Below are 24,888 nucleotides of genomic sequence, written 5' to 3'. Positions count from 1 at the left end.
ACAAGGCTCTATATGCACTGTTCCTTCGTGACCTTTCTGATCTCATTTATTGTAACTTTTCCCTTACCCGACTTTGTTGCAGCCACACTGGACTCCTTGCAATTCTTTGAACCTGACGAGTAGGTCCCATCCACGATAGGGCCTTCACAATTGTTCTCCTAGCTTCTTAGAGTATTATTTTCCCAGGGGTGTGTATGGCTTGCTTCTCACTCTCTTCATGTCCCTGCTGAAATGTCATGTTTTATCTGAGGCCTTCCCTGACCAACCTATATAAAGTGCCTTTCAAGAATGCTTTTCCAGACTTTTCAACTGCTAAACATTTATTGAATGCCAACTGTGTACAAGATCTGTTAAATAAAAGAAGACTAAAGCATTACTGGGTCCTCCCCAAGAACTTGCAGTCTAGTTAGGTACATAAAATATGAACATATAATAATATAGATATCAATGGCAAGTGCTAAATAAGTGATACCTACCAGTGGTTCTCAACTTTTGTTTAACCATAACATACATTACAATGAAAACATTCAATTGATTATTCAACAATGTATACTGAACACCTAAAATATACAGGGCAAAATAATGGATGCTTACATGCTTCATGCCTTTGTGGATTAGCAAGGGATAATAACATTAAGCTGGTAATTAAAGCGTATGCAAACAGTGAATTTCAACTGCTGTGTATAAATACAAGAAAGTGTACGTACACGACCTCCTTTAAGAAGAGGACCTAAATTAGTCATGTACAAAGGGTATTTTAGATTATTCTGAAGCAGAATGGGAATAAGCAAGGCAGAGAGGGAATATAGAGTGTGCCAAATACAGTAAATTGCACACGTGAAAGCCCTCAGATGTAAAGGTGCATGATGACTTTGAGGAAGTAAAGGAAAGCAAGTATGTCTGGAGACTAGCACATAACTCAAGAGAATCAAGAGATGAGACCAAAGCTAAGTCTTGTTGGATGCTGGCATTTATCTTAAGTATAACAATATGCCATTGAAGTATTAACATTTTAAACAGAAGCATGATAGACTCCTTTAAAATGACAATATTAGCAGTGTAGAGAATGGATTGGAAAGGAGAAGTGAAGTTGGAAATAATCACCCAAGTCAGGAGGCTATTGCCCAGCTCAGGTGACAGATAATGACCACTTATCCTAGGGTAGTGGCAGTGGAATGGGAAAGAAGTAGATGGTTTTGAGATATATTGAGACCAGGTGGACTTGGCAGAGCTTGATGATAAATTGTATAGAATGGGTAAGAGAGATTGGTCTGGAGTTTCCTACTTGAGGACATAGATGGATAGTAGTGCTTTGTTTTGCAAGTGGAAAGGCCACGGAAGAGTAGGATTGGGGAAACATCATTGTTTCTTACACACATGTGCATTCTACCTTCACGAGTACCTGAGGGTTATGAGCCTTGTTGGCTCCGTGTCATGCCACACCTTTCATTTCTGCTCAAGGAAACATAAACAAATGAGTAAGGAGGTGCTTTAGAGGTAACCTTGAATTTTCTTTGACCTAGTCCTTAAAAAATATTTCAGTTGTAAGCTGTTAAGATCCATACTTTTAAAAGTCACAAATGTTTATAGACTTGACTCTCAGCTGATCTATACACACCATTGTTTAGACAGACCTCTGCTGATATACATAGTAGGTTCTTGTAAGGGTTCAGGAAACAGTTTGTCTAAGTGCTCGGGGAAGTTTGCATGTCAGCAGTGGAATTTAAATTGTCCAAACATGGTGCAAATAAATGTACAGAGAAATTTGTGGCAAATGCAATATAAATATGTAGTGAGTGAACCAAATATTAAAGCTGGAAAAATGCAAGCATGTACCAGGAATAGTGAATAGAAAAACATAGTTGATGTGGATCATATATGGAGAGAACGTTTGGCACATGGACTGGTGAAGCTCACATCTCATAACTACAAGACTTAAGTATTTGAACTTTGTTTTGTAAGCATTGAGCTGGAGAATGAGAACATTAAATTTAGGAAGATTAATCTGAGGTTGATGTGTATGCATATTAAGTTGGAGAAATTTGAGACAGGAGACAGGAGGATCATTGGGTAAAGTTTCTACATTTGTTTAGACCCTGAGATGTTAAAGGGTCTGAGGTGAGTGTGTCAACATTTTATTAAAAGGTGCAGGGTAATTGAAGAGATATTCATTGGAAAACAACAATGAGCTAGATTGATGATTTACTGGGCACAAAAAGAAGGGATGAAGGAAGAATCAAAGCTACCATAATTTTTACAATTTGAGACAATATGATGATTAGGGGACAGAACAAAAGAAGGAAATTCTGTTTTTGTGGGAGACATATAATGACTTGATAGATGTACTGAATAACAAGATATGTAGGTGGATATTATGGATATTTTTGAGATTGTGTTTATGTTTTTCAGTGATTATTAAAATCCCCAAATTTTCATTGGCACCCCGGACTGAATTTTATTTCAATTAGTTTAAATGTCCTTTTCTTCAGTTTTCTAACAAACATGCACTTAAATTTTACCATATGCCAGTCATTATTTCAAGAACTTCTGTTTAAACTTATATAACCCTCATAGCAACGTCATGATGTAGATGCTATTATTATGCCATTTCACAGATGAAGTTAATATGCCTCATGTCAACACAACTAGTAATCAAAAATCCAGTATTCAAACTCAGGCAGTCTGGTTCCAAATGTACTTATGACCACTCCATTCTGCTGCCCCTCACTATATATGGAATATATCCCTCAGCTATAATCATATTTGTATTTATTCAATAAATGTTTCATAAGTAATATTTGATAGGTATTACACTAGGTGCTAGGAATAAGGTGGTGAACAAAACCAGTCACTGTTCCATTCCTCATAAAGCCTACAGCCTAAAAGGAGAGATAGTTGTTAATCAGTTAATCATATGAAGGAACTTGATAGCAGGAGCACTTAAACAATGTGGATTTTACCTAGGTAAACTGAAGTGTAAAGGGTGGGACTTGCAATTATTTGGGCAAAGAAATATGGGAAGAGCAGAGAGGACACTTAATGTGCAAGAAGCCTGTGGTGGGAGGCAGGATGGAGAACATGCAGGCATTGGAACAAATGCTAGCATGGCTACAGGAGACAGAGGGCCCATGGTACTAGAGTAGATGGTGTACAGGCTAATACAAACCATGGAAGCCACATCATAGGGAGCTTTGTCTTTATCCTAAAAGCACTGGGAAGTCATTGAAGATTTTTAAGCAGGGAAAAACTCAATCAAATTTTCTGTTTGAAAACCCTAATTTGATTAGACTGTAGAACTCAGAGGTGAATGCACAGCATGGTAATGAAAAAAAAAACACAGAAGATATTGTAATTAAATCACCATAGAAAGGTAAAGCATTTGTCTTAAATGTTTATTTTTTCCTGTGTATATGTTGGCTTACTACAGTAATTACAGATGTGGTGATACAACTAATAGTCAACTCTCCTCAGGGCATTCTTTGTAAATGTAATTGAAAGTAGACATGTATTTGAAAAAAAATTAAATTAATTGAAGATAAGCTATTATCTAGGATTGGTATTAGGTGCTTTCTAGGACATCTTATTTAATTCTCAAAACGTTACAAATGTTAGGCCTTCAGTTCGAAAGTTTAATTAGATTAAATTACTGTTCTTGGTCATTATTAGTGCAGTGAAGTTAGCAGCAAAACAAACAAACAAACAAACAAAAAAACTTTTTCCCCTAAAATTGTTTAGTAATCTGTGAGCCACTAAAATAGATTCCTTTCTTGGAATCCATCTATTAAAAAATCTTTGAACTTTTGAAAATACTTATCTCATACATAATTTACAGATGAGTACCCAAAAATAGTTTTGACTAAAATATTAGAGCCAGAGACTCTGAACTCACAATTTGCTGCCAATAATGATAAATTATGATGTCATGGAACATGCAGAATATTTGTTGGAAATGAAAAATTCAAGATATATATATATGTGTGTGTATATATATGTGTGTGTGTGTGTGTGTGTGTGTGTATATATATATATATATATATATATGTTTCTTACTCCTAAGGAAGTTCCTTAACTGTGGAAGAGAGAGAAAAACTGAAGCACATTCTCGAAAATATAACTATCATCAATTTGATTGATCTATAATTAATAATAATTTCTATTAATTTTTTGGAGAATCTGAGGGTTGTCACACCTGCTATTTCAAGCTCCTTCCTCTTTCTGAGAAATCTTTCATATTCCATTTTGTATGTCACTTTTTCTGTCTTATCACTCAGCTGTGACTTAAGGGTTTCCAAGATGGAAGTGTCAAGAGAAAAAGAAATCACTGTTTTTCCTTCTGCAGAAGTATCATTAATTTTTTTTTCCTTTAGTCCATTCTTGACAGCAATGTCATAATTATTTTTCCCAAAGTCTATGTTAATTCTTAGTTTAAAATGTTAAAATCTACAATTCAAGTAGGAAAAATGGCAGATAGAAGACAGGACTAACAAGCAGCTCCCACTTAGATGTACAGAACAGTGTCTGGAGATTCACATTGTGAACTTTTGCTCCAAGAACCATCACAGGAACAAATCAGGAAAACAGAAATAATTCACAGACCCTTTGAAACAAGCAGCTTGCTTCTGCAAATGCCATGAGACAGCTGAAAAAACTATGAGTTCCCAAAGCGTGAGGGGGGAAAAGTCAGCCTCTAAACACATATCCCCACTGTGAACTGAAAAATCCTGATCATGGGAGAAGGATTAACTTTACTTAGAGCCAAAACAGATTTAGGAAGCCAAATCAAAGATAAAAGTAGAAGAAGCAGCCAGAAGAGCCCCATAGGCACTTCCAGTCTTCAACTGAAGTCCAGGGAAGCCATTTCTGGCCTTATCTCACAGAGGTCCTTGGGGAAAGGAAAGCAGCCGGTGGAATTTGGGAGGTGCACAGGGTGAGGTAAGCTCCTAGCTGAACCTTGTAATAATTTCGACTGAGCACAAACTTTCCTGAGCAGAATCAGGGGGAGAGGGGGAAAACAGGTAGTGCAGATACAAGTGCAGAAGCCACAGATGGTGTGGGTAGGCAGGCCGAGGCCTGAGAGCCCTGCTTGCTTTCTCAATTGGGACGCTTATAGCCTGGGGTAAGATCTCAGCCATGCTCACAAGCTGCCTGGATATAAACTCAGTGCAGTTCTGGAGGCATGGTGGGAGTGAGATTGGCCTTGCTGGCTATGTGGCATCTGGGTGAGCCCTGTCACTGCCAGATTTCCCCCCCTTCCCTGGTGACCTGTACAGTGCAGCAGAGGCAGCCATAATCTCCCTGGGAACATAACTTCATTGGCCTGAAAGCCACCCCAAAAACCCCCACAGTGGCTGCAGCAAGCTCTACCCAAGGAGAGTCTCAGCTCAAACCCACCTAACCCTGTCCCTACCTGATGGTTTTTCTCTGCCCACCTTGATAACCAAAGACAAAAGACAATCTCTTGGGAGCTGTGTGACCCTGCCCATCACCTGAGAAACCTGAGCACTCATCTGGCCAATGTAGGGCAAAATTATATCCCTCTTCTACTGCTATCCTCCTTTCACTCTCTTTAAAACACCACCTCCTGGCTGGAGGCCAACCAACTCAAGTCATTACAGCAACTCATAACAGAACAACCCTGCTTCGAAGAAAGAAAAAACAACAGCTAATTCTACCACCTGACACACCCCGGCTAACCAGAGGTCCTGAATCTGTCCACATGACAACTTCACTGCTAGCATAACCAACATTCAAGAAAACCAGTGCACTAAACAAAACTACAACCAAGGACTCCCACAGAGTCCACTTTACTCCCCTGCCATCTCTGCCAGAGCAGGTTCCGGCATCCACAGCTGGGAGACCTGAAGATAGATTGCATCACAGGTCACTTTGCAGACATTCCTCAGCACCAGCCTAGAGCCCAGTTGCCCCACTGGGTGGCTAGATCCAGAAGGGTAATAACAGTCACAGGAGTCTGGCTCTCAGGAAGCCCTATTCCTAGAAGAAAGGGGAGAGCACCACATCAAGGGATTACCCCGTGGGACAAAAGAATCTGAACAGCAGCCCTTCAGTTCCAGATCTTTCCAATGAAACATTCTACCTAAATGAGAAGAAACTAGAAAGTAATTCTGGTAATATGACAAAACAACATTCTATGACACCCACAAAAGATCATACTAGCTGTCCAACAATGGTCTAAACCAAGAAATTTCTTAAATGCCGGAAAAAGAATTCAGAAAGTTGATTATTAGGCTTCTCAAGGTGGCACCAGAGAAAGATGAAAACCAACTTAAAGAAATTAAAGGCCGGGGGCAGTGGCTCATGCCTGTAATTCCAGCACTTTGGGAGGCCAAGGCAGGTGGATCACTTAAAGTCAGGAGTTCAAGACCAGACTGGCCAACATGATGAAAACCCATATCTACTAAAAATACAAAAAAGTAGCCAGGCATGGTGGCTCAAACCTGTGGTCCCAGCTACTTGGGAGGCTGAGGTATAAGAATTGCTTGAACCGAGGAGACAGAGCCAAGATTGTGCCACTGCACACCAGCCTGGCAACAGGGTGAGACTGCGTCAAAAAAGAAAAGAAAGGAAAACAGAAATACAAAAAACACATAGGATATAGATGAAAAAGTCTCCAGGGAAATAGATATCATAAAGAAAGGACAATCACAACTTCTGGAAATGAATGGCACACTTAGAGAAATGCAAAATACACTGGAAAGTTTCAACAATAGAATCAAACAAGTAGAAGAAAAAATTCAGAGCTCAAAGAAGGCTTTTGAATTAACCCAATATGATGAAGACAAATAAAAATAATTTAAAAAATGAGCAAAGACTCCAAGAAATTTGGGATTATGTTAAATGACCAAACATAAGAATAATTGGTGTTCCCAAGGAAGAAGAGAAATCTAAAAGTTTGGAAAATTTATTTGAAGGAAATCAATGAAAACTTCCCTGGTCTTGCTAGAGATCTAGGCATCCAAATACAAGAAGCTCTAAAGAATACCTGGTAAATTAATCACGAACACATCATCACCTAGGAACTTACATAGTCATCAAGTTATCTGAAGTCAAGATGAAGGAAAGAAATCTTAAGAGATGAGAGGCAAAAGCATCAGGTAGCCTGTAAAATGAAACCTGTCAGATTAACAGGAGATTTCTCAGCAGAAACCCTGTAAACCAGAAGGGATTGGGGTCCTATCTATAGCCTCCTTAAAATAATTATCAGCAAAAAATTTTGTACACAGCAAACTCAGCTTCATACATGAAAGAGAGATAAAGTCTTTTTCAGACAAATAAATGCTAAGAGAATTATTCACCACTACCAAGCCAGCATATAAGAAATGCTAAAAGGAGTCCTAAATCTTGAAACAAAACCTTGAAATACACAAAAATAGAATGTCCTTAAAGCATAAATCTCTCAGGACCAATAACACATGAGAAAGCAATGAGAAACAATAACACAATGAGAAAAAAAAAAACAGGGTATTCAGGTAACAGCTAGCATGATGAATAGAACACTACTATGTCACATCTCAATACTAACATTGAATGTAAATGGCTCCACTTAAAAGGTACAGAATCTCAGAATGGATAAAAATCCAAAAACCAAGTATCTGCCATATTCAAGAGAATCATCTAACAAATAAGTACTCACCTAAACTTAAGGTAAAAGGGTAGAAAGAGATATTCCATGCAAATGGAAACCAAAAGTGAGCAGCGGTAGCTATTCTTATATCAGACAAAACAGACTTTAAAGGAAAAACAGTTAAAAAAGATAAAGAGGGACATTATATAATGTTAGAAGGATTAGTCCAACAGGAAAATATCACAATTCTAAATACATATGCACCTAACATGAGAGCTCCCAAATTTATAAAACAATTACCACTACACACAGGAAATGAGATAGATGACAGCACAGTAATAGTGAGGGACCCCAATACTCCACTGACAGCACAAGATAGATCATCAAGCCAGAAAGTCAACAAAGAAACAGTGGACTTAAACTATACCCTAGAACAAATGGACTTAACAGATATTTACAGAACATTCTATCCAACAACTGCAGAATAAAGATTCTTTTCTTCAACACCTGGAACATTCTCTAAGATAGGCTACAAAACAAGTCTTAATAAATTTAAGAAAATTGAAATTATATCAAGTACTCCCTCAGCCCACAGTGGAATAAAATTGGAAATTAACTCCAAAGAGAATCCTTAAAGCTGTGTATAATTATAAGGTTTAATTATACCTTAGACAATATTATGTCCTCAAAAACTAATAGATGAATGAATGAATGAATGGTTAGACTGCCTCCTCAAACTAGATCATAATCGACTTGAGAACAGGACCAAATACTCTGTATTAGAATTTTTACATCCCCAAGGGACATGTTCCCAGGGCCTTCAAAATTCACTAAGTTAATGGCATAACTATGCATAAAATGCCTTCCAGAAATTCAGGAAAGCATAACCGAAAAATTTAATACCTTCAAACCTTTTCTGAAATTTACTGAATATGAATAATGAATAGAAAACAGTCAAGCTGAATCTAAATTGGATAGAAATTTAGGCTCACTCACTCACTAGCAAGAGTCATGCTATATTGTGCAACAGTGTCCATAGTGTAGGATTCAATATTTTGTGTTAGCAAAATGAGAAGTAACTACCAATAAGCTATTGGGATTGTATGCAAGCAGTCAATAGGATAAATGGTAAAATTTCTAATATCAAGACTACTGATTTTATCTCTCAGCAAGATTAATCCAACATACATACCTATAGCTTCTAAAATACTTACAGATTGGTTGATTGACCCTATAAGAGAACAGTTATGCATTCCAAAAGTGCCCTTCCAATTCCCGTCAGGAAACAACCAAGATTGGTGGCAATAAACAGAAAAAAATTAAATTTTCTTCTAAAGGCTGTTATTACTAATTCAACCCACTGCCTTTCAGATTAGCTTCCAGGTAGGGCTCTGGAGTCCAGTTATCTGAGTTCAAATTCAGCTGTATTTCCCTTCATGCTACGATTAGGAAATATACTTAAAATCTGTATTTCAGTGTCCTCTGCTATACGATGTTCATAAAACAAGATGTACACCCCATTGACTATGTGTATGGGGGTGCAAATTAATTAAAGTGTATTAGTAAGTGTTCAAAAAAGGTCATCAATGCAAGTAAAAACATACTGAATATCTATGATTTCCTTCTCTCATATAGGCATACATTATGAAATGATTAAATCAAGGTAATTAAAATATTCAACACTCCACTTATTTTTCTGTGATGAGAACATTTAAAATCTTCTCTCTTAGCAATTATTATGTGATACATTGTTATTAGTAATAGTCGCCAGGTTGTACAATAGATCTCCAGCACTTACTCATACTGGCTAACTGAAACTGTACCTTTGACTAACAACTCCCAAGCCCTCAACCCCTTTCTCCTACCCCTGGCAATCACCGTTCTAGTCCCTGACTTTATGAATTCAACATTTTTAGATTTCACCTATTAGAAAAGCTTTCAGTTCACAGCAAAATTGAGTGGAAAGTACACCAGAGTGGTATATTTGTTAACAGTCATTGAACCTACATTAACACATTGTCGCCCAAAGTCCATAGTTTTTAGGGTTCACTCTTAGTGTTAAACAGTCTGGGTTTTCACAGATGATGTGTATCCACCAATATAATATCATACAGAATAGTTTTACTGACCTAACAATTCTGTGTGCTCTACCTTTTCATCCGTCCCTCCCTGCTAACCCCTGATCTTTTTGCTGTCTTCGTGGTTTGCCTTTTCCAGATTGTCATGTAGTTGGAATCATCCAGTCTGTAGTATTTTTTTAGATTGGCTTCTTTCACTTAGTAATATGCATTTAAACTTTCAGCTTGTGTTTTAATGACTTGATAGCTCTCTATTTTTAGCATTGAATAACCCATTGTCTGACTTTACCATCGTTTCTTTATTATTCATCTACTAAAGGACATCTTGGTTGTTTCCAACGAATAGAACTGCTATAAGCATCCATGGGCAGATTTTTAGTAGACACGTTTTCAAGTTATTTACATAGTAACTTTTATTGTCCATCTTGTAAGCCTGAGGTCTGAGGACTAGGTTTGACCTTCATTTCAAACATTAGTTTATATTACGCCGGAGATGACTTCAGATAATTCAAAATGCTGTACTTATTTGCCAACTTTGTTAATTAAGTGATTAATTTCATGATTTTAGAGGAAGAAAGGTGTACTAAAACTCTGCTCTGAGAAACTTGTTTTATATTTCCTTTTTGTGTATGTGAATATTCCTATGCCATTACAGCATGAATATTGCACTAAAATTTTGATCTAAGATCTGTTCTATATAAAGTGGCATTTATCTTGGAGAGGGACAAAGGAGAAAGGGTCAATTTTGGATTCAAGCTTAGTGTGTTCAACTGTCCTAAATCATAGCTCACTGCTTGAGGCACAGGGTCTTACTGCAGATTCCCCAGGAGAGGGTTAGGTTACCACAAAGGTTTTTTTTCCCTTTTTAAACATTTCTATAATTTTTATCTTAAAGACTATATTTTCATCGTTTTTCAAGCCACTTGGTTGTTATAGTTAGATACCTTGATACTATGAATGTTCAAGGAAATAATTTTATTGAAAGAGATTATTTTTCTATTAAATATACAGTGAAACTAAAAGTAGCAAGGGGATACAGGCGGAAACATTAATTCCATCATGGAAAGAGTGACTTTATTGCCTGCCTATTTGAACGGTACACTCTATATACCCTTTGGAAAAGAAAAAATATTAGTTCTTGGCAAGCCTCATGTCTTCGTTTATGTATCTCTTCTGTTTTATATCTCAAATGTCTACTTGATGTAATCAAGGGGAGTAGTATGACTCAAACTTTTGTGAAGAATGAATTATTTAAACTACCAGTATTAAATTTTCAGTTCGCACAATGCAAGGGAACTAAAGATACCATTCTCTCAAGTCTTTTTTTCTCTTGACTTGAATAGGTGAAAGAGAATATATGATTCTTTATTTTAATGCTGCCTGGACAAACATTTGGGAAATAAATCAAATGTGAAATATATTACCTTCAAGGCATTGGTGGGCTATCATGGAACAGTTGAAAGTGTAGGAGCACAAGAGACCAAATGATTTGGTTTGAACTGTTGTTCAAATGTTGTTTGAACTGAGATGAAGCTCAGTTTCTTCATCTGGAAAATGAGGCTTCTCTTACCTACCCAATTCATTTGGTGGTGTTTTTTTGAGAATTAAATAGGACAATCCATATGAAAGTGAATGTTGTGTACCTAGAGCACTGAAGGCACTTATAACATGAGTACCCTCCTCCCCAACCCCACCATAACTTTCAGAAAACAGTAAGTCAGTACCTCCTGTGTGTAAAGCACCACATTTGGCACTGTGGCAGTATAATGCTAAATAAGATCCGGTTCTCCAGATGCAGATTATTACAACACTATAAATAGAATTAGTTATGAATGCACTTCGTGACACCATAACTAGGACATACTGCAGCATATATGTACAATATTTGAAAATGACTTGCATGTTTGTATGTCTTAGTAACTACGCCCAGGGTAACTACTGGATTTTATGGGAGTTGAGAGACATGGAGATTATTTGGGAGGGAAGCTAGTCAGGTAGTCAAACACCACACTTTATAAAACTCCAAATTATAGCTTCACTTTTCCCACTATGAATGTACTGTCTAATGTGATAGCCACTATCCACATGTGGCTACTTAAATTTAAGTTGATAAATGAAATAAATGCTTAAAAGTTCAACTATTCAATAGCCACATGTGGCTAATGGCTACCATATTAGTTAGCACAGATATAGGACATTTTTATCAATGTAGAAAGTTATATTAGAAAACTATTCAGAAGCTAAGGTTCAAATTTAGGGTAAAGATAGGAAGAAGTAAATTATTTGGCAGTCTATTTCTGAATTCTTGTACCCATAATGGAAATAATGCAATGTTGGCAAGAAAATATGAGAGAAGGAAATCATAGATATTCAGTATGTTTTTACTTGCATTGATGACCTTTTTTGAACACTTACTAATACATTTTAATTAATTTGCACCCCCATACACATAGTCAATGGGGTGTACATCTTGTTTTATGAACATCGTATAGCAGAGAACACTGAAATACAGATTTTAAGTATATTTCCTAATCGTAGCATGAAGGGAAATACAGCTGAATTTGAACTCAGGTGATTGGACTCCAGAGCCCTACCTGGAAGCTAATCTGAAAGGCAGTGGGTTGAATTAGTAATAACAGCCTTTAGAAGAAAATTTAATTTTTTTCTGTTTATTGCCACCAATCTTGGTTGTTTCCTGACGGGAATTGGAAGGGCACTTTTGGAATGCATAACTGTTCTCTTATAGGGTCAATCAACCAATCTATAAGTACTTTAGAAGCTATAGGTATGTATGTTGGATTAATCTTGCTGAGAGATAAAATCAGTAGTCTTGATATTAGAAATTTTACCATTTATCCTATTGACTGCTTGCATACAATCCCAATAGCTTATTGGTAGTTACTTCTCATTTTGCTAACACAAAATATTGAATCCTACACTATGGACACTGTTATACAATATAGCATAACTCTTGCTAGTGAGTGAGTGAGCCTAAATTTCTATCCAATTTAGATTCAGCTTGACTGTTTTCTATTCATTATTCATATTCAGTAAATTTCAGAAAAGGTTTGAAGGTATTAAATTTTTCAGTTATGCTTTCCTGAATTTCTGGAAGGCATTTTATGCATAGTTATGCCATTAACAGTGAATTTTGAAGGCCCTGGGAACATGTCCCTTGGGGATGTAAAAATTCTAACACAGCGCATTTGGTCCTGTTCTCAAGTCGATTATAATCTAGTTTAAGGAGGCAGTCTAAGCATTCATTCATTCATTCGTCTATTAGTTTTTGAGGACATAATATTTTTTTAAAACGCTTTCATGAGTAAACAAAGATAATATACAATTTAAATGCTGTAGTTCTTTGGAGAATTGAGCAGTTAATGGAAAACTAATATGGAAACATATCAGGTGAGCTATTGAAGGTTCTCTTTTAAATTCTTGATGAGCAGAGATCCTTATTCCTAGTTATATGTGATAGACTTGATAGGACTAATGAGTGTGACTTAAAAAAAATCCTCAAATAAAATATTTTATCTGGATGAAAATTGGAAGCTTCTATTCACACTGTTTACTATTTCCCAGTCTTCAGCTGGCATGGGAACACTCAATTTAACAGAAGCAAATAGCCTATAAATTACCTAAATGCCAAGTAGTTAGATCAGTGTTACTGCTAAATTCTTCTACACTGGGGATTCCCAAGTTTTGGAGTATCAATAGCCAGCTTTCATTTTATTTGTCTTAAAATGACTTACCTGTCTTCCAATATGATTGCGTTGAATTTTAAGTAAATTCTGAGATTCTGGCATATGATAGGTACATGACTTTGTAAAGGGAAAATAAATGCTATTTTCATTTATACGCTCAGTGGTTGTCCTTGTAAATTCTTCAAGAGTGGGCTGAATGATATTTGAGGGCTTGTCACTTGTGCGTATTCTTTCGAAATGTACCCCTTAGTGGATTAAGTGTCAAATCAATCTCTTGCTTCTTCAGTGCAAAATGGATATTTTGTTCCTTTTTGCCATGTAGATCATGTACCTCATGTCATTTGGCAAGCCTGTAGCTATGTGAATTATTTTACAGTTCCTAGATTATAGTTTTTACATGCAAACTCGTATATTGATTTGAAGTGGTTTCACATGTAGTTTTTTCTGCCCACCAGGGATATAGGTGGTAGATCTTAAAGTGGCTCGTTGTTTGGATTTAATTTTGTTCTTTTCCTAAACAGTTTTTGCCTTATTCATGTCATAAAAAAGCTTTACCATCACCTCTTGGAGATTTTATTCAGCAGATTATTTTTATAATATGTTTTGGCTGACATAACTTGCCTACTACTTTGATTTTTTTTTTAATTTGGTAGTATTGATAAAATATAAAAGTCACTAAAAATCCTATTACTTGTTTTGGAATTATATAAAATAAGTAAATATTTGTTGATACATCAGTCAATTCCCTTCCTCAAAGGCAATTACTATCAATTTATGCATGTCCTTCTTGAATTATTTCTAAATTTACATTCTATAATCATGTAAATATTTATATATGTATCACAACATATTTACATGCAATTTAACTTTATTTATGGCCATCTATGTTGCATGTGTATACACACACTAATGTGTACGCATGTACACACATCATAAAATGATACATCATAGAAAAAATATCTGTTTGCAAATTTGTTTCTGCTTAAGAGTATATTCTGAACATATTTCTGGTTCAATACATGTACATGTGTTGTATTTTTTATGATTGTATAGAGTTTCATTGTATTTATACCAGCTCTCTTGATGTATTTTTGTTTTTTGCTATTCAGTGTTGCAACAAATATATTTGTACATATATTTTAATCATGAATGCTATTTTATGTGTAGAATATATTCTTAGAAGTGAATTGCTAGATTTAAGGAATTTATATTTTAATTTTAATACTAATTAATGTTTATGAATACTTTACAAGGGAAACATTATACTACACTATTTCTGATTGTTTTTATAACCCATCTAGGAAAGCATTCTTTTGAAAACCATTACTTGATATCTGGACAAAATCATTTAAGGAAATATTGCTGTATAGGTAACCCTATATATGGTTTATATAGCTATAGTGCCTGAAGTATATATCTGTGTATTTATGCAGAAACTTTGATTATGTCTATCCTAAATCAAATTCGAGTTGCAATGAAGAGATGGATCTTTGAGATTAGACAGACACCCATTTTGAGTGATGTGGTAACTGAATGTTTGAAGTTATTATGTATAACCACAAAATCCCTGGAACTCTAGTAAGAACTCTAGTAAGATTTGCATGTTGGCAGGACTTCACCAATCCACCTAAGCCACTGTTTTATTTTTTTATAACCATCCTTGTAAATGAGTTCAACAATCAACAATATTTTGGTTGTATTTAAGGGTTCACTGTGAAAATAAGAAAGATTTTATAAATTTAAATTACAAACTGCTTCTCCCTTTATTTTTTTGCTTGTTGAGGCAAAGTCCTACGTAGCCCAGCTCACCCGAAGGCATGCTCATTCTTTCACATCACAAAGAATTACATTCTTTAGCTTCATGGAATGTCATGGAAATAATTTACGTTCTATTAAAGAAAAAAGATCAACACTTGGTATGGTTCCAAGGGAGATTTCCTGCTTAAAATTTTACGAGCTGGTTAACAGAAAAGTCTATCCAGGTTCACCCCACCCTTATCTTAAGTACGTTCTTATCCCAGAATAGAAATGATGCAGAATGTAAACCATGCATTTCAAGGTCAGATAGCAGAGTTCAGACCAGAATTATGTTTGTATTATATGCTATCGCTATATCCTGTGGTTTAAAAGAAAATAGTCTGGAAAAAAGTCTGTAGAATGTTATATGTTTGATAGAACATCTCACTCTGTCACCTGAGTTGAAGTGCGGTGGCATGATCAAGGTTCACTGCAGCCTCAACTTCCTGGGCTCAGGCAATCCTCCTGCCTCAGCTCCCCAAGTAGCTGGGACCATAGATGCACACAATACCTGGCTAATTTTTATTTTTATTTGTAGAGATAGGATATCATTATGTTGCCCAGGTTAGTCACAAACTCCTGGACTCCAATCCTCCTGCCTCGGCCTCCCAAAGTGCTGGGATTACAGGCATGAGCCACCACACACAGCAAATGTTATCATTACATTATTTTTTAACATTTCCATTTCTTGGTATTGATGACTGAGACTTATGATGTTAAATAATTCCACTGCTCTCTTTTTACTTTATAATTCTTGTGTAATTTTTACAGTATGTGTTTATACCTATAAGAATGCAGGTGTATATATGTTATATGTATATCATATTCATATATTTGTATTTCTCCCATTCCTCTTTCTCCAATGAGAAATACATTTATAAGTACTTTGTGAAAAATGCTGATAGAATGCTTAGATGAAAGGGAAGGCCATAAAAATTATAGAAGAGAAAGAGAAGCAGCAGCCTGAGCCAAGAAAAGTACTTAACTATCTTTACTCCTAGGAACTAAAAAGAAAAGGATATGTGCTTGCAGGAACAGATTTTCAGTCCCTTACTGCCAAGTTAATTGCATAGCATTATATTTCCTTTCTAGGGTTCTTTGCAAACCTACTTATTGGCATGAGGTCATTCCAAAGCATTTTGTTGAAAACATGTTTTTAAAACATCATTGTGCTAACTTTGACAGATTTCTCCTAGAATGAATTTCTTTATTTTTCAGAATCTACCGTTGAAGAAGATCCCATGCAAAGCCAGTGCACCCTCGGGTTCCTTTTTTGCCCGAGACAATACAGCAAATTTCTTATCCTGGTGCCGAGATTTAGGGGTGGATGAAACGTGTCTATTTGAATCGGAAGGTTTGGGTATGTATTAACTTCAGAATTTTAGTTGATAAGATACTCAAATTATCTTTTGTCTTTGTCAGTATAGCCATCAAAAAGTTTTTTGTATGACATCATTTTGCAGATTATTAGCTTAAAAAGTCTGACTTTGTTGAAATCTTGCAGGTTTGCTGATAACATGATACTTTCAAAATAGAAAAATGAATATGCCCTCTTACTATTGGTTACCTCATGGATACAAGAATAGAAACAGAAGTAGCACAATTCTTTCCAAGCTAAATATAAGGGCCATTAGTGCAAAATTGGTGCAAAATTCTGGATATTTGGAAAACAGAGGGCCAAATTTAACCCCCAGGCTTTGATCTGGATTAAAGGGTAGCTGTGCAGGTTCTAGCCATGGAGAGCACTCTTGTCTTTTCACCTCTACAACAGTATGGAAACACTATTGCCCATAAGCTCTACCTTTATTGAAACTACAGATTATTCATTCATTTATTTTTTTTTAGTGAGTTAAAAATCAGGCAAGATAACAAGAGATTAATATCATCAAATATGTTGAATTAAAAGACAGATACCTTAGTGCCTACACCTACTGAGATAACTGGATAGATTTCTGTAGTTGTTTCTGATTGAATTTAGGCAAAGTCACTTCCAAATCATAGAATGAGCTTATTTCTTTGGAACAAAACATACATTGGAGCATTCAGTGTTTCAATACCACTCCATACACTAGGATAACATGTTCCAACTTTCCACGTAGGCTCCACCACAGTACAACTCAAATATGTAAAATATTAGAACTAAAGGCTCATTTTTGCAAAATGCAACCAAGTTGAGAAAGGAGACATCTAGAGAAAAAAACTTTGCTTTCTTTTTGCCTGAAGCCTTAAAAATCAATTTAATAGGTCATATAATACCAAATATTAACATCAAAGTAAGGTGAGCATCCTTCAGAGAGAACAAGTATACAAATTACCTTCCAAACAGCCAAAATGCCTATTGCCCCTAGGCCCCATTCCCATGTATAACCTAGGAAATTTATGGAAACAGCTGAAATCTTACTCATTTTATGTGCTTGAGGAAATCTGTATTTGTTCTCAGAGGAGGTGCTGTGATATGGCAAAGAAATACCATCAAATTTCTGAAAATTCTCTTAGCAAAGATGGGAACAGCATAAATTTAGCCTGGGGGAATATGCTAGACCTGAATTAAAAAAAGGGAACAAAATAATCTCACAGTAGTCTGCTGTACACAATAGTGTGCTCATGAAATGCTCAGTAAATAAATCAGCTTTTGATTATTATTACAATTTCCTCATATCAAAGTAAAAAAATTTGGTGGAAGATGTGTGCGTACATGGATAATACCTGTTTTTCAGTCCTGTGGTTAATTTACAGATCAATTTTAACTTTCAGGTTTGTAGGAAACCATGTGAGTGGAGGATTATAGGAAGGGGGTGTAGAAGAATTATTTGCACAAACAATTAAATAAAATTGCTTACAAGATCTGGTAAATGTTAAGATCATGTAAAAACATACAGCCATAAAATCAGATCTTAGTAACAAGGAGTACACTCTGCATGTGTGGACAATTAACATCACGATTTAAAATTCTACAGTGCCTCTGAATTGCCAAAGAACAATCACATGGGGAAACTATCGTTAATTTGCTAGTTTGTTCATTGTACAATTTTTCATTAAAGAAGCATTTTCTCAGTGATTACTATAGGCTAAATTGGTTAATAAAAGCTGTGAATGTAAATACGGTCTTGTCTCATTTTCTCATTGTCCATGACTTCTTTTGTTGTTTGAACTAATGAAATTTTCCTGTGGACACCAAGAAGAGTCCATCTAATATTAAATCCTCTCTGCTAGAAATAGCAGTATAGGTGAAGGTTCTAATGTGTATTTACTTTGATGGCTTTTAAAAACCCCATTCAAATAATAATACATTTTACCCTAAAATTATAAAGTTTAAAGCAACTTACATAATGACCCTGGTATATAAATGCCTACTCTATAGCAAATAAAATTATGTCAGGAAGAACTTTTAGATGTCCTACTTCTTCAGCCTGTTTGAAAAAATATATTCTGACATTATAAAAAGCCCATAATTTATATTTATTATATATATAATTGTACAAAAATTTTTGTACAAATTTTAAAGGCTATAAAAATGTAAAAATCTTTTGTAAACTTCTCAGTACCAAGTTAAATTAATTAGTTAGGTTTTCCAGTTGCTGCTCAACGAAAAGATAAATTTGCAATTTCTCCTGCTCAGAATAGAACCCAAAGTGATATATAATAGGCTCTAGGGATGTAATAGAAGGGGGTCAATATTATGGCATTGACTTTAGGATTAGTCAGAGAAAGGAAACAGCTGTGCTCATAAATGTTCATGATAATCAGGAGGAAGGACAATAAGAAGTTCCATTTCCACAAGTGGAACCCTTTCTCCTTTTTTTTTTTTTTTTAAATTATTCATTGTGGGTGAGGAAGAGACTGAGCCGCTGCTGATGGCTTTGGACTCTACTTGCAGAGTTGACTTTCTTGCAACAATAACACTGTGTCCTCTGCTTGATGTCTTTTCACACTTCACTTTTGAAAGGAAATTTGGGGCAAGGCTTTTTTTTTTTTAACCTCAAGATTTCATTTCAGTGGCACAGAAGATGAAGCACATCCTTTGTGTCCTAGTGTTTTGAACAGCAAATAAAATGAAAAGATGCTCTGATGAATGGGAAAAATGTGTTTGAATGATAAAGTAGATCACTGTACTGAGTGTGTATGAAGAGGCTTCTGTGTTCAGCTGTTCAAAGGTCTTTGCCTGCATAAAGCATCCTTATCTTTGTGGCAACTGATATGCTACCCTCTGTTGCAGTGCTTTTTTGTACAATTATTTGTCAGAGGATCTTGATTCACAACTCACTGTTCTCTTTTCACAACAGCTAATGGCAAGAAACCTCAGTGGGTGAGGGAAGGTGTGCAAGCGATGAACTGGGGAGAAGGGAGGGCAACTAATTCTATATGTTTATGTCATGCTTCTTGTCTTTTTTATGCTTGGCAGATAACTTCCTATGCCACATACAGGGTTTAACCTGTAATTTATACTCTGTGACATTCTTTAGAGATAATTTTTCCTCTGTAAAATGTCAGTTCTTAGATCATATGTTCGCTACATCCTGAAATGTTTCAGAAATAAACCCATAGAAAAGTGGACATGAAGAACCTATTTGCAAAAGACTTATAAAAATCCAATTAAGATACTAAAGTGTTGGACACTTTAGTAATAAGGTAGATGTGAATAAAAGCTATGAAAAAATAACTAAATTAAGGAAATTATATAGTTAGTATTGGTAAGTATATATTATATCAGAATCTTCCATACATTGCTGAAGAAAATTGGAAATTGGCATGCTTTCTTTGGAAGGCAATTTTATATCAAAGACCTCAGAAGTAGTTATACACTTTGATTAAGTTGTTCTGCTTCCAAAAATGTATTAAAAGGCAATTAGTAGAGATAGGAACCAGAATCTCTACTGAAACATTAAAAAAAAATAGCTGGAACCTATGATATTTGGTAGCAGCTTAAACAAATTGTAGTCATCCATAGATGCCATCCGAAGATAATATTCTTGAAACTATTTAAGGATATGGGAAAATATGATATATGATTAACATAAGGTCACCCGTTTGTATCTATATTTAACAATAAAATTTCACATTCAGAATTTGAAGGAAAAATAAATAGTAATTAGGTTGTAAATTATATCATTTTCTTCAATTATCTATTAACAAACTTAAGATAGTGAAGAATTATGGCATGTAATCTGAAACATGAACAATTGATTTATATTATGATGCAATTGGACCAATTAGCCTAGAGATTTATTGACATAAAATTTTATACATCAGTATATTAAAAGGGTTTTTCACATTGTTGAAGTTAAACTGATACTTTAAGTGATTACAGAATTCTATGTTGTATCATAACAAAGGTTTTTGTGTGGTCTGCAGAGCATGTTGTAACCATAAAGGTCTACATGTAACACTCACTCCGACCCCTGCTGTTCAAACCATGTTGACATATAAGTGACAAGAGAAACATTTCTTTTCATTACTCTGATATATTAAGATGAATAACAGTTTCATTAGATTCCTTTAAAATATTTAGGATTGTGCTTTAAGTTAAAAAGATGAACATAAGTATTTTCTTGAATTCAAAAGTATGTAGTTGATCAGTCTATAAACAAAATAGACCCCAATAATTATTTTATAAGAAATTAGCTTTTAGTTGTAGAGTTAAAATATATATATAGCTATAGAAGGCTCTAGGTGTGAAAGTATTTATATTTTCAGTTTCACTGAAATGTAAGTTATTGGACTGTATAAATCAATAATCTTCCTAACAGTAAATTTAGGAATTTTTCAAATGTTCATTTAAATAAATAATTTAACCACGTTTTCTAAAATGATGTTGAGTGTTTTTATGGGGCTAAGTTTTACAATTTAAATTAAGATCAGAAATCTATACTTTATTTTCAAGCTTAAAAACAGTTTTCAATTATGAATCATGAAATTGATGCTTTTATGTCATTTTTTACTAAGATATTTTAAGTAACTAACCATTTTATTAAATTACTGCTAGTCTTTCTGTACAGTTTATTATTTGTAATTTGTATTGGCCTATCAATTTAGAAATTGTCAAGTTAACTTTTTTTCCTAGAAATTTGTTTATTTTGTTTTATTTATACACATTCTGGTGAGCTGGGAGATAGCGAAAAAAGGGATGGGGAAGTACTTTAAAAATACACACTTTTTTTGCTTGCTATAATTGTGTCAATATCATTATGTTATTGGATAATTATAGGATTTGGAGGCCAGTGACTATGCTTCATCTATTTCTCTGAGAAAGAATCTACTCAACAAGAAAAGGGTTTGCTATCTGTGGTGTAGCATGCAAATGTGTGTGATTTGTTTGAGTATAACTTTTAAAAAAATTTATTTTCTGTGTTTGTGTTTGCTGTGTGGTACTGTCTTCTTTTGATGCATCATCCTGATGAGGAATTTTACAAGTTTTTTTTGTTTTGTTGAACATTGGTGAACATTTTGCTTCAGAGGCAAACATTGTCTACCTGAAGTAAAAAGGTTTGTGTGTGGATTTTTAAATATTAGCATTTTCCATTTCATTTCTTAAAGACACATGTTGCATCAGAAAAAGAATCTATGCCTGCCTTTAAGTGTTTGATAAACCGTTCCTTATTCTTGTTTTTGTCTATATTGAAGACTATAAGAGTATTTTTGTGGGAAAAAAAACTATATTACTTTTATGAGTATTAATTTATGATAATAATTTCAGGATACTCATTCAGCCCTGGATTATTTATATTAATTTTTTCCCAGGATCATTTTCTTTTAGACTTTTTGTTTTTTAACACATTTTTGTTTTATGAAGTACATACTTCATTAGCATCTCAATTCACTTTTACTCTGGAACTCAGAAAACCCTTTTCAAATCTGGCCCTCTCCCGTATGCCAAGGAAGATGCAGGAGGGAGCAATTAAATCCCTTATCCAATGTTACACAACTTTTAAATGGCCCAGCTACAGTTTGAATTCAGCTCCATTCACCTTCAAAAATCATGCCCCATCTGTTATAGAAACATATACTTTGTCTGCATTCATTTTAGATGTTATTAGAATTATTTCAAGCAAAAGGAAAAAATATATACCAACTTAGAAAAGACTCACCTCTGATTGCTATTCTGAGTGATAGTAGCTTAATCCATTATTTTACCTGGGTGCTGGGTGCTAGAGGAAAAAAGAGCGCTCTTTTTTCCAGGATATTTCTCAACTCTAGGGCAAAGGCAATGAAATTCATTCTATTCTGTAGGGCTTCCATTACTGATGAGATTATGAATGGACGCTCCTTGTTCAAATGATTTACATGGATGCCATATTCTATTTTAAATCATTCTTACTGGTGATTCTGAGAAATGTGGATACTCACACACATCATTATTGAGCTTGTGAGATTCTTCTTTGTTTGCTTTTTCCTTCTTCTCATCAGCCTCAGATCAGTTTTATAGCCCCTAAATTGCTATCACTATTTATCACCTACATTTAACCTCACAGAGTTTTGTGTGGGTCTTACTCAGAGTGACATGACACAGAGAGTAGTTTGTGACTGTCTTCACTTTCTTGGGAAGCATGAAAGTTTTTATGTATCTTATAGATTCCGGCAGGAGAGAAATGCCTATAATATTTATTAAGGGCTAATCCAACATTCGCATTATTTCCCCTCCATTTATCATCATCATCATCATCATCATCATCATCGTCATCATCATCATCATCGTCATCATCATCATCATCACCACCACCATTGCTATCCTTCACATTTGTAGAGCATGTTACATATATCAAAGCACACTTAAATATTTTCAGCAAAACATATGTAGGAATTATAACTACTATTTATTATTATAACATTGATTAATACAGTACTTATCAAACTTTAGTGTATATACACATCACCTTGAAAATTTGTTTAAATGTAGTTTCTGATTATTAGAGCTGGATAGGTCCCCAAATTTGCATTTTTAATAAGTTCCCATGCCATGCCAATACTGCTGGTCTGTGGGTCACATTTTAGTGCAAGAGAGTAACATTTATTGAGTGTTTACCAGGTACCATGTGTTCTTAACCATATGGTTACCTTATAAAGAAGAGCAGGTAGAAGACATGGCACTTGTTTTAGAGTTGAAGAAATTAGCCTTAAGTAGAACCAATTCTTCTGACTTCTAGCTTACTATTTCTTCTACTATACCACTCTCTTTGGCATATTAGAACCAATTCTCTACTCTGGGAAAGTAGGCAGCCATTAATTTATAGTATTTTTATAAGTGAACAACATTTATCCAAAAGTATATTTTTTCAAGTTTCCTTACTAAATAAAAGGCTAAAAAGTGATTTTCTTCAACATTGCCATTAATGTTGTAACCTCTAGTTATATAGAAACCAAATGGACAACATAATTTTTCATGCTTTCATTTCTTTGCCCACCTGTTAAAACTTAATATATTTAACTAAACTATACATTCATGGTCTAATGCATTTTATCCTTGCAGATTCTGTGACATTGAAATTCTACCCTCTTGCTTTAGTGGAAGGCCTCATTTTCTGTTCCTGGAGCTAACAGCATTCCATTTGACATTTGACGCCCATGAGATTTTTTTTTTTATAGAATCTAGGTTATGAGATTGAGTCTCTTGCCACATATTTTTGAATGGAAACCTGTGTTACTTTTCCCAGAGGTGTTTTACATTATGCTTTTCTTGAAATGGTTTTGATTATTTAAAAAGAATCCGCCAATGATAAAACCATTTGTGTAATAATCACCATTGACTAGAGAGCTCTTTATTTGTTTTGAAGAGAATTTGCTCAGAGGAAAGCTACAGCAATCCTCTCTTCTACCCCAACTCAAAGCAAAATACCTTGTTAATGTTACAATGATAAAGTGGGGAAAATGTCTCCTACCATAAATTTTAATGTAACTAGATGTCCTTTTGAAAAAGATAAATGATGAAATATGCTTAAGATGAGTAGTACATATGACTGCATGCAAAGGCTTTAGTACAAACACAGTACAGTGAAAGTTGCCTGTCTATTGACAAAGGTATACATTCAGTTATTTTATCTTCTAAAATAGACAATACATAATTACATAAATAGTTATTAAAAGTGAACTCTACTAAATTATTTTAATCACAAAAGAAAATTAAAGGCAAGGTATTTGGTGTTTCAAAAACTGACATATGTCCTAATGCAATTGTTACTTGAACTTTGTACTTAGCATCAACTTGTAATTGCTGAAGGATATCTGCTTTATATCTTTACATGTTGGCCAAATTGACTCATTTAACCTGAAGTTTGATTAAATTTAGAATTAACTATATCTGATAGAATATAAAAGACAAAAATTTTAAATATACTCATTATAATAGAACCAATCTAAATTATATCTCCTAACAGTAATCTTCTCTTCATTCCAGAGTTTCTCTCACTGTCTAGTAACTGACATATTATGATGCACAAAAAGTGCTTACAGGGAAAAAAGTGAATTAATATTAATCGACTAAACCAAATAAAATAATAATGAAAAGAAAAAAATATAAAACTAACATTGGGCTGTTATTTTCTATGTGCCAAGTACTGTGCTAAGCATAACAGTAAATATTATCTTGTTTAATCATCACAAAAATATTATGAGGTGGGCACTATTGTTTTCCTGCAGAAAAATGTGATTTTGTAGAATAACCTCCCAAAATAATATCACCAGCAAGTATTAGTGCTCATACTCACATCCAAATCTTTGTGGCTTGAATTAT

General features: G+C 34.7%; 1 protein-coding gene across 5 annotated transcripts in view; it reads left to right on the top strand.

Annotated features, from left to right (window-relative positions):
* GAS2 (growth arrest specific 2) overlaps positions 1-24,888 on the top strand; it is a 179,951-nt gene that overhangs the window by 76,802 nt on the left and 78,261 nt on the right. For all 5 annotated transcript variants that reach the window (XM_054524565.2, XM_054524566.2, XM_002821950.6 and 2 more), the window contains exon 4: positions 16,383-16,524. In XM_054524565.2, coding sequence (XP_054380540.1) covers positions 16,383-16,524 — 142 coding nt within the window. The remainder of the gene's footprint in view (positions 1-16,382; positions 16,525-24,888) is intronic.

Source organism: Pongo abelii, chromosome 9 (assembly GCF_028885655.2).
Source record: "Pongo abelii isolate AG06213 chromosome 9, NHGRI_mPonAbe1-v2.0_pri, whole genome shotgun sequence".
NCBI classification, from domain to species: domain Eukaryota; kingdom Metazoa; phylum Chordata; class Mammalia; order Primates; family Hominidae; genus Pongo; species Pongo abelii.
This window is presented reverse-complemented; position numbering and strand designations above follow the sequence as displayed.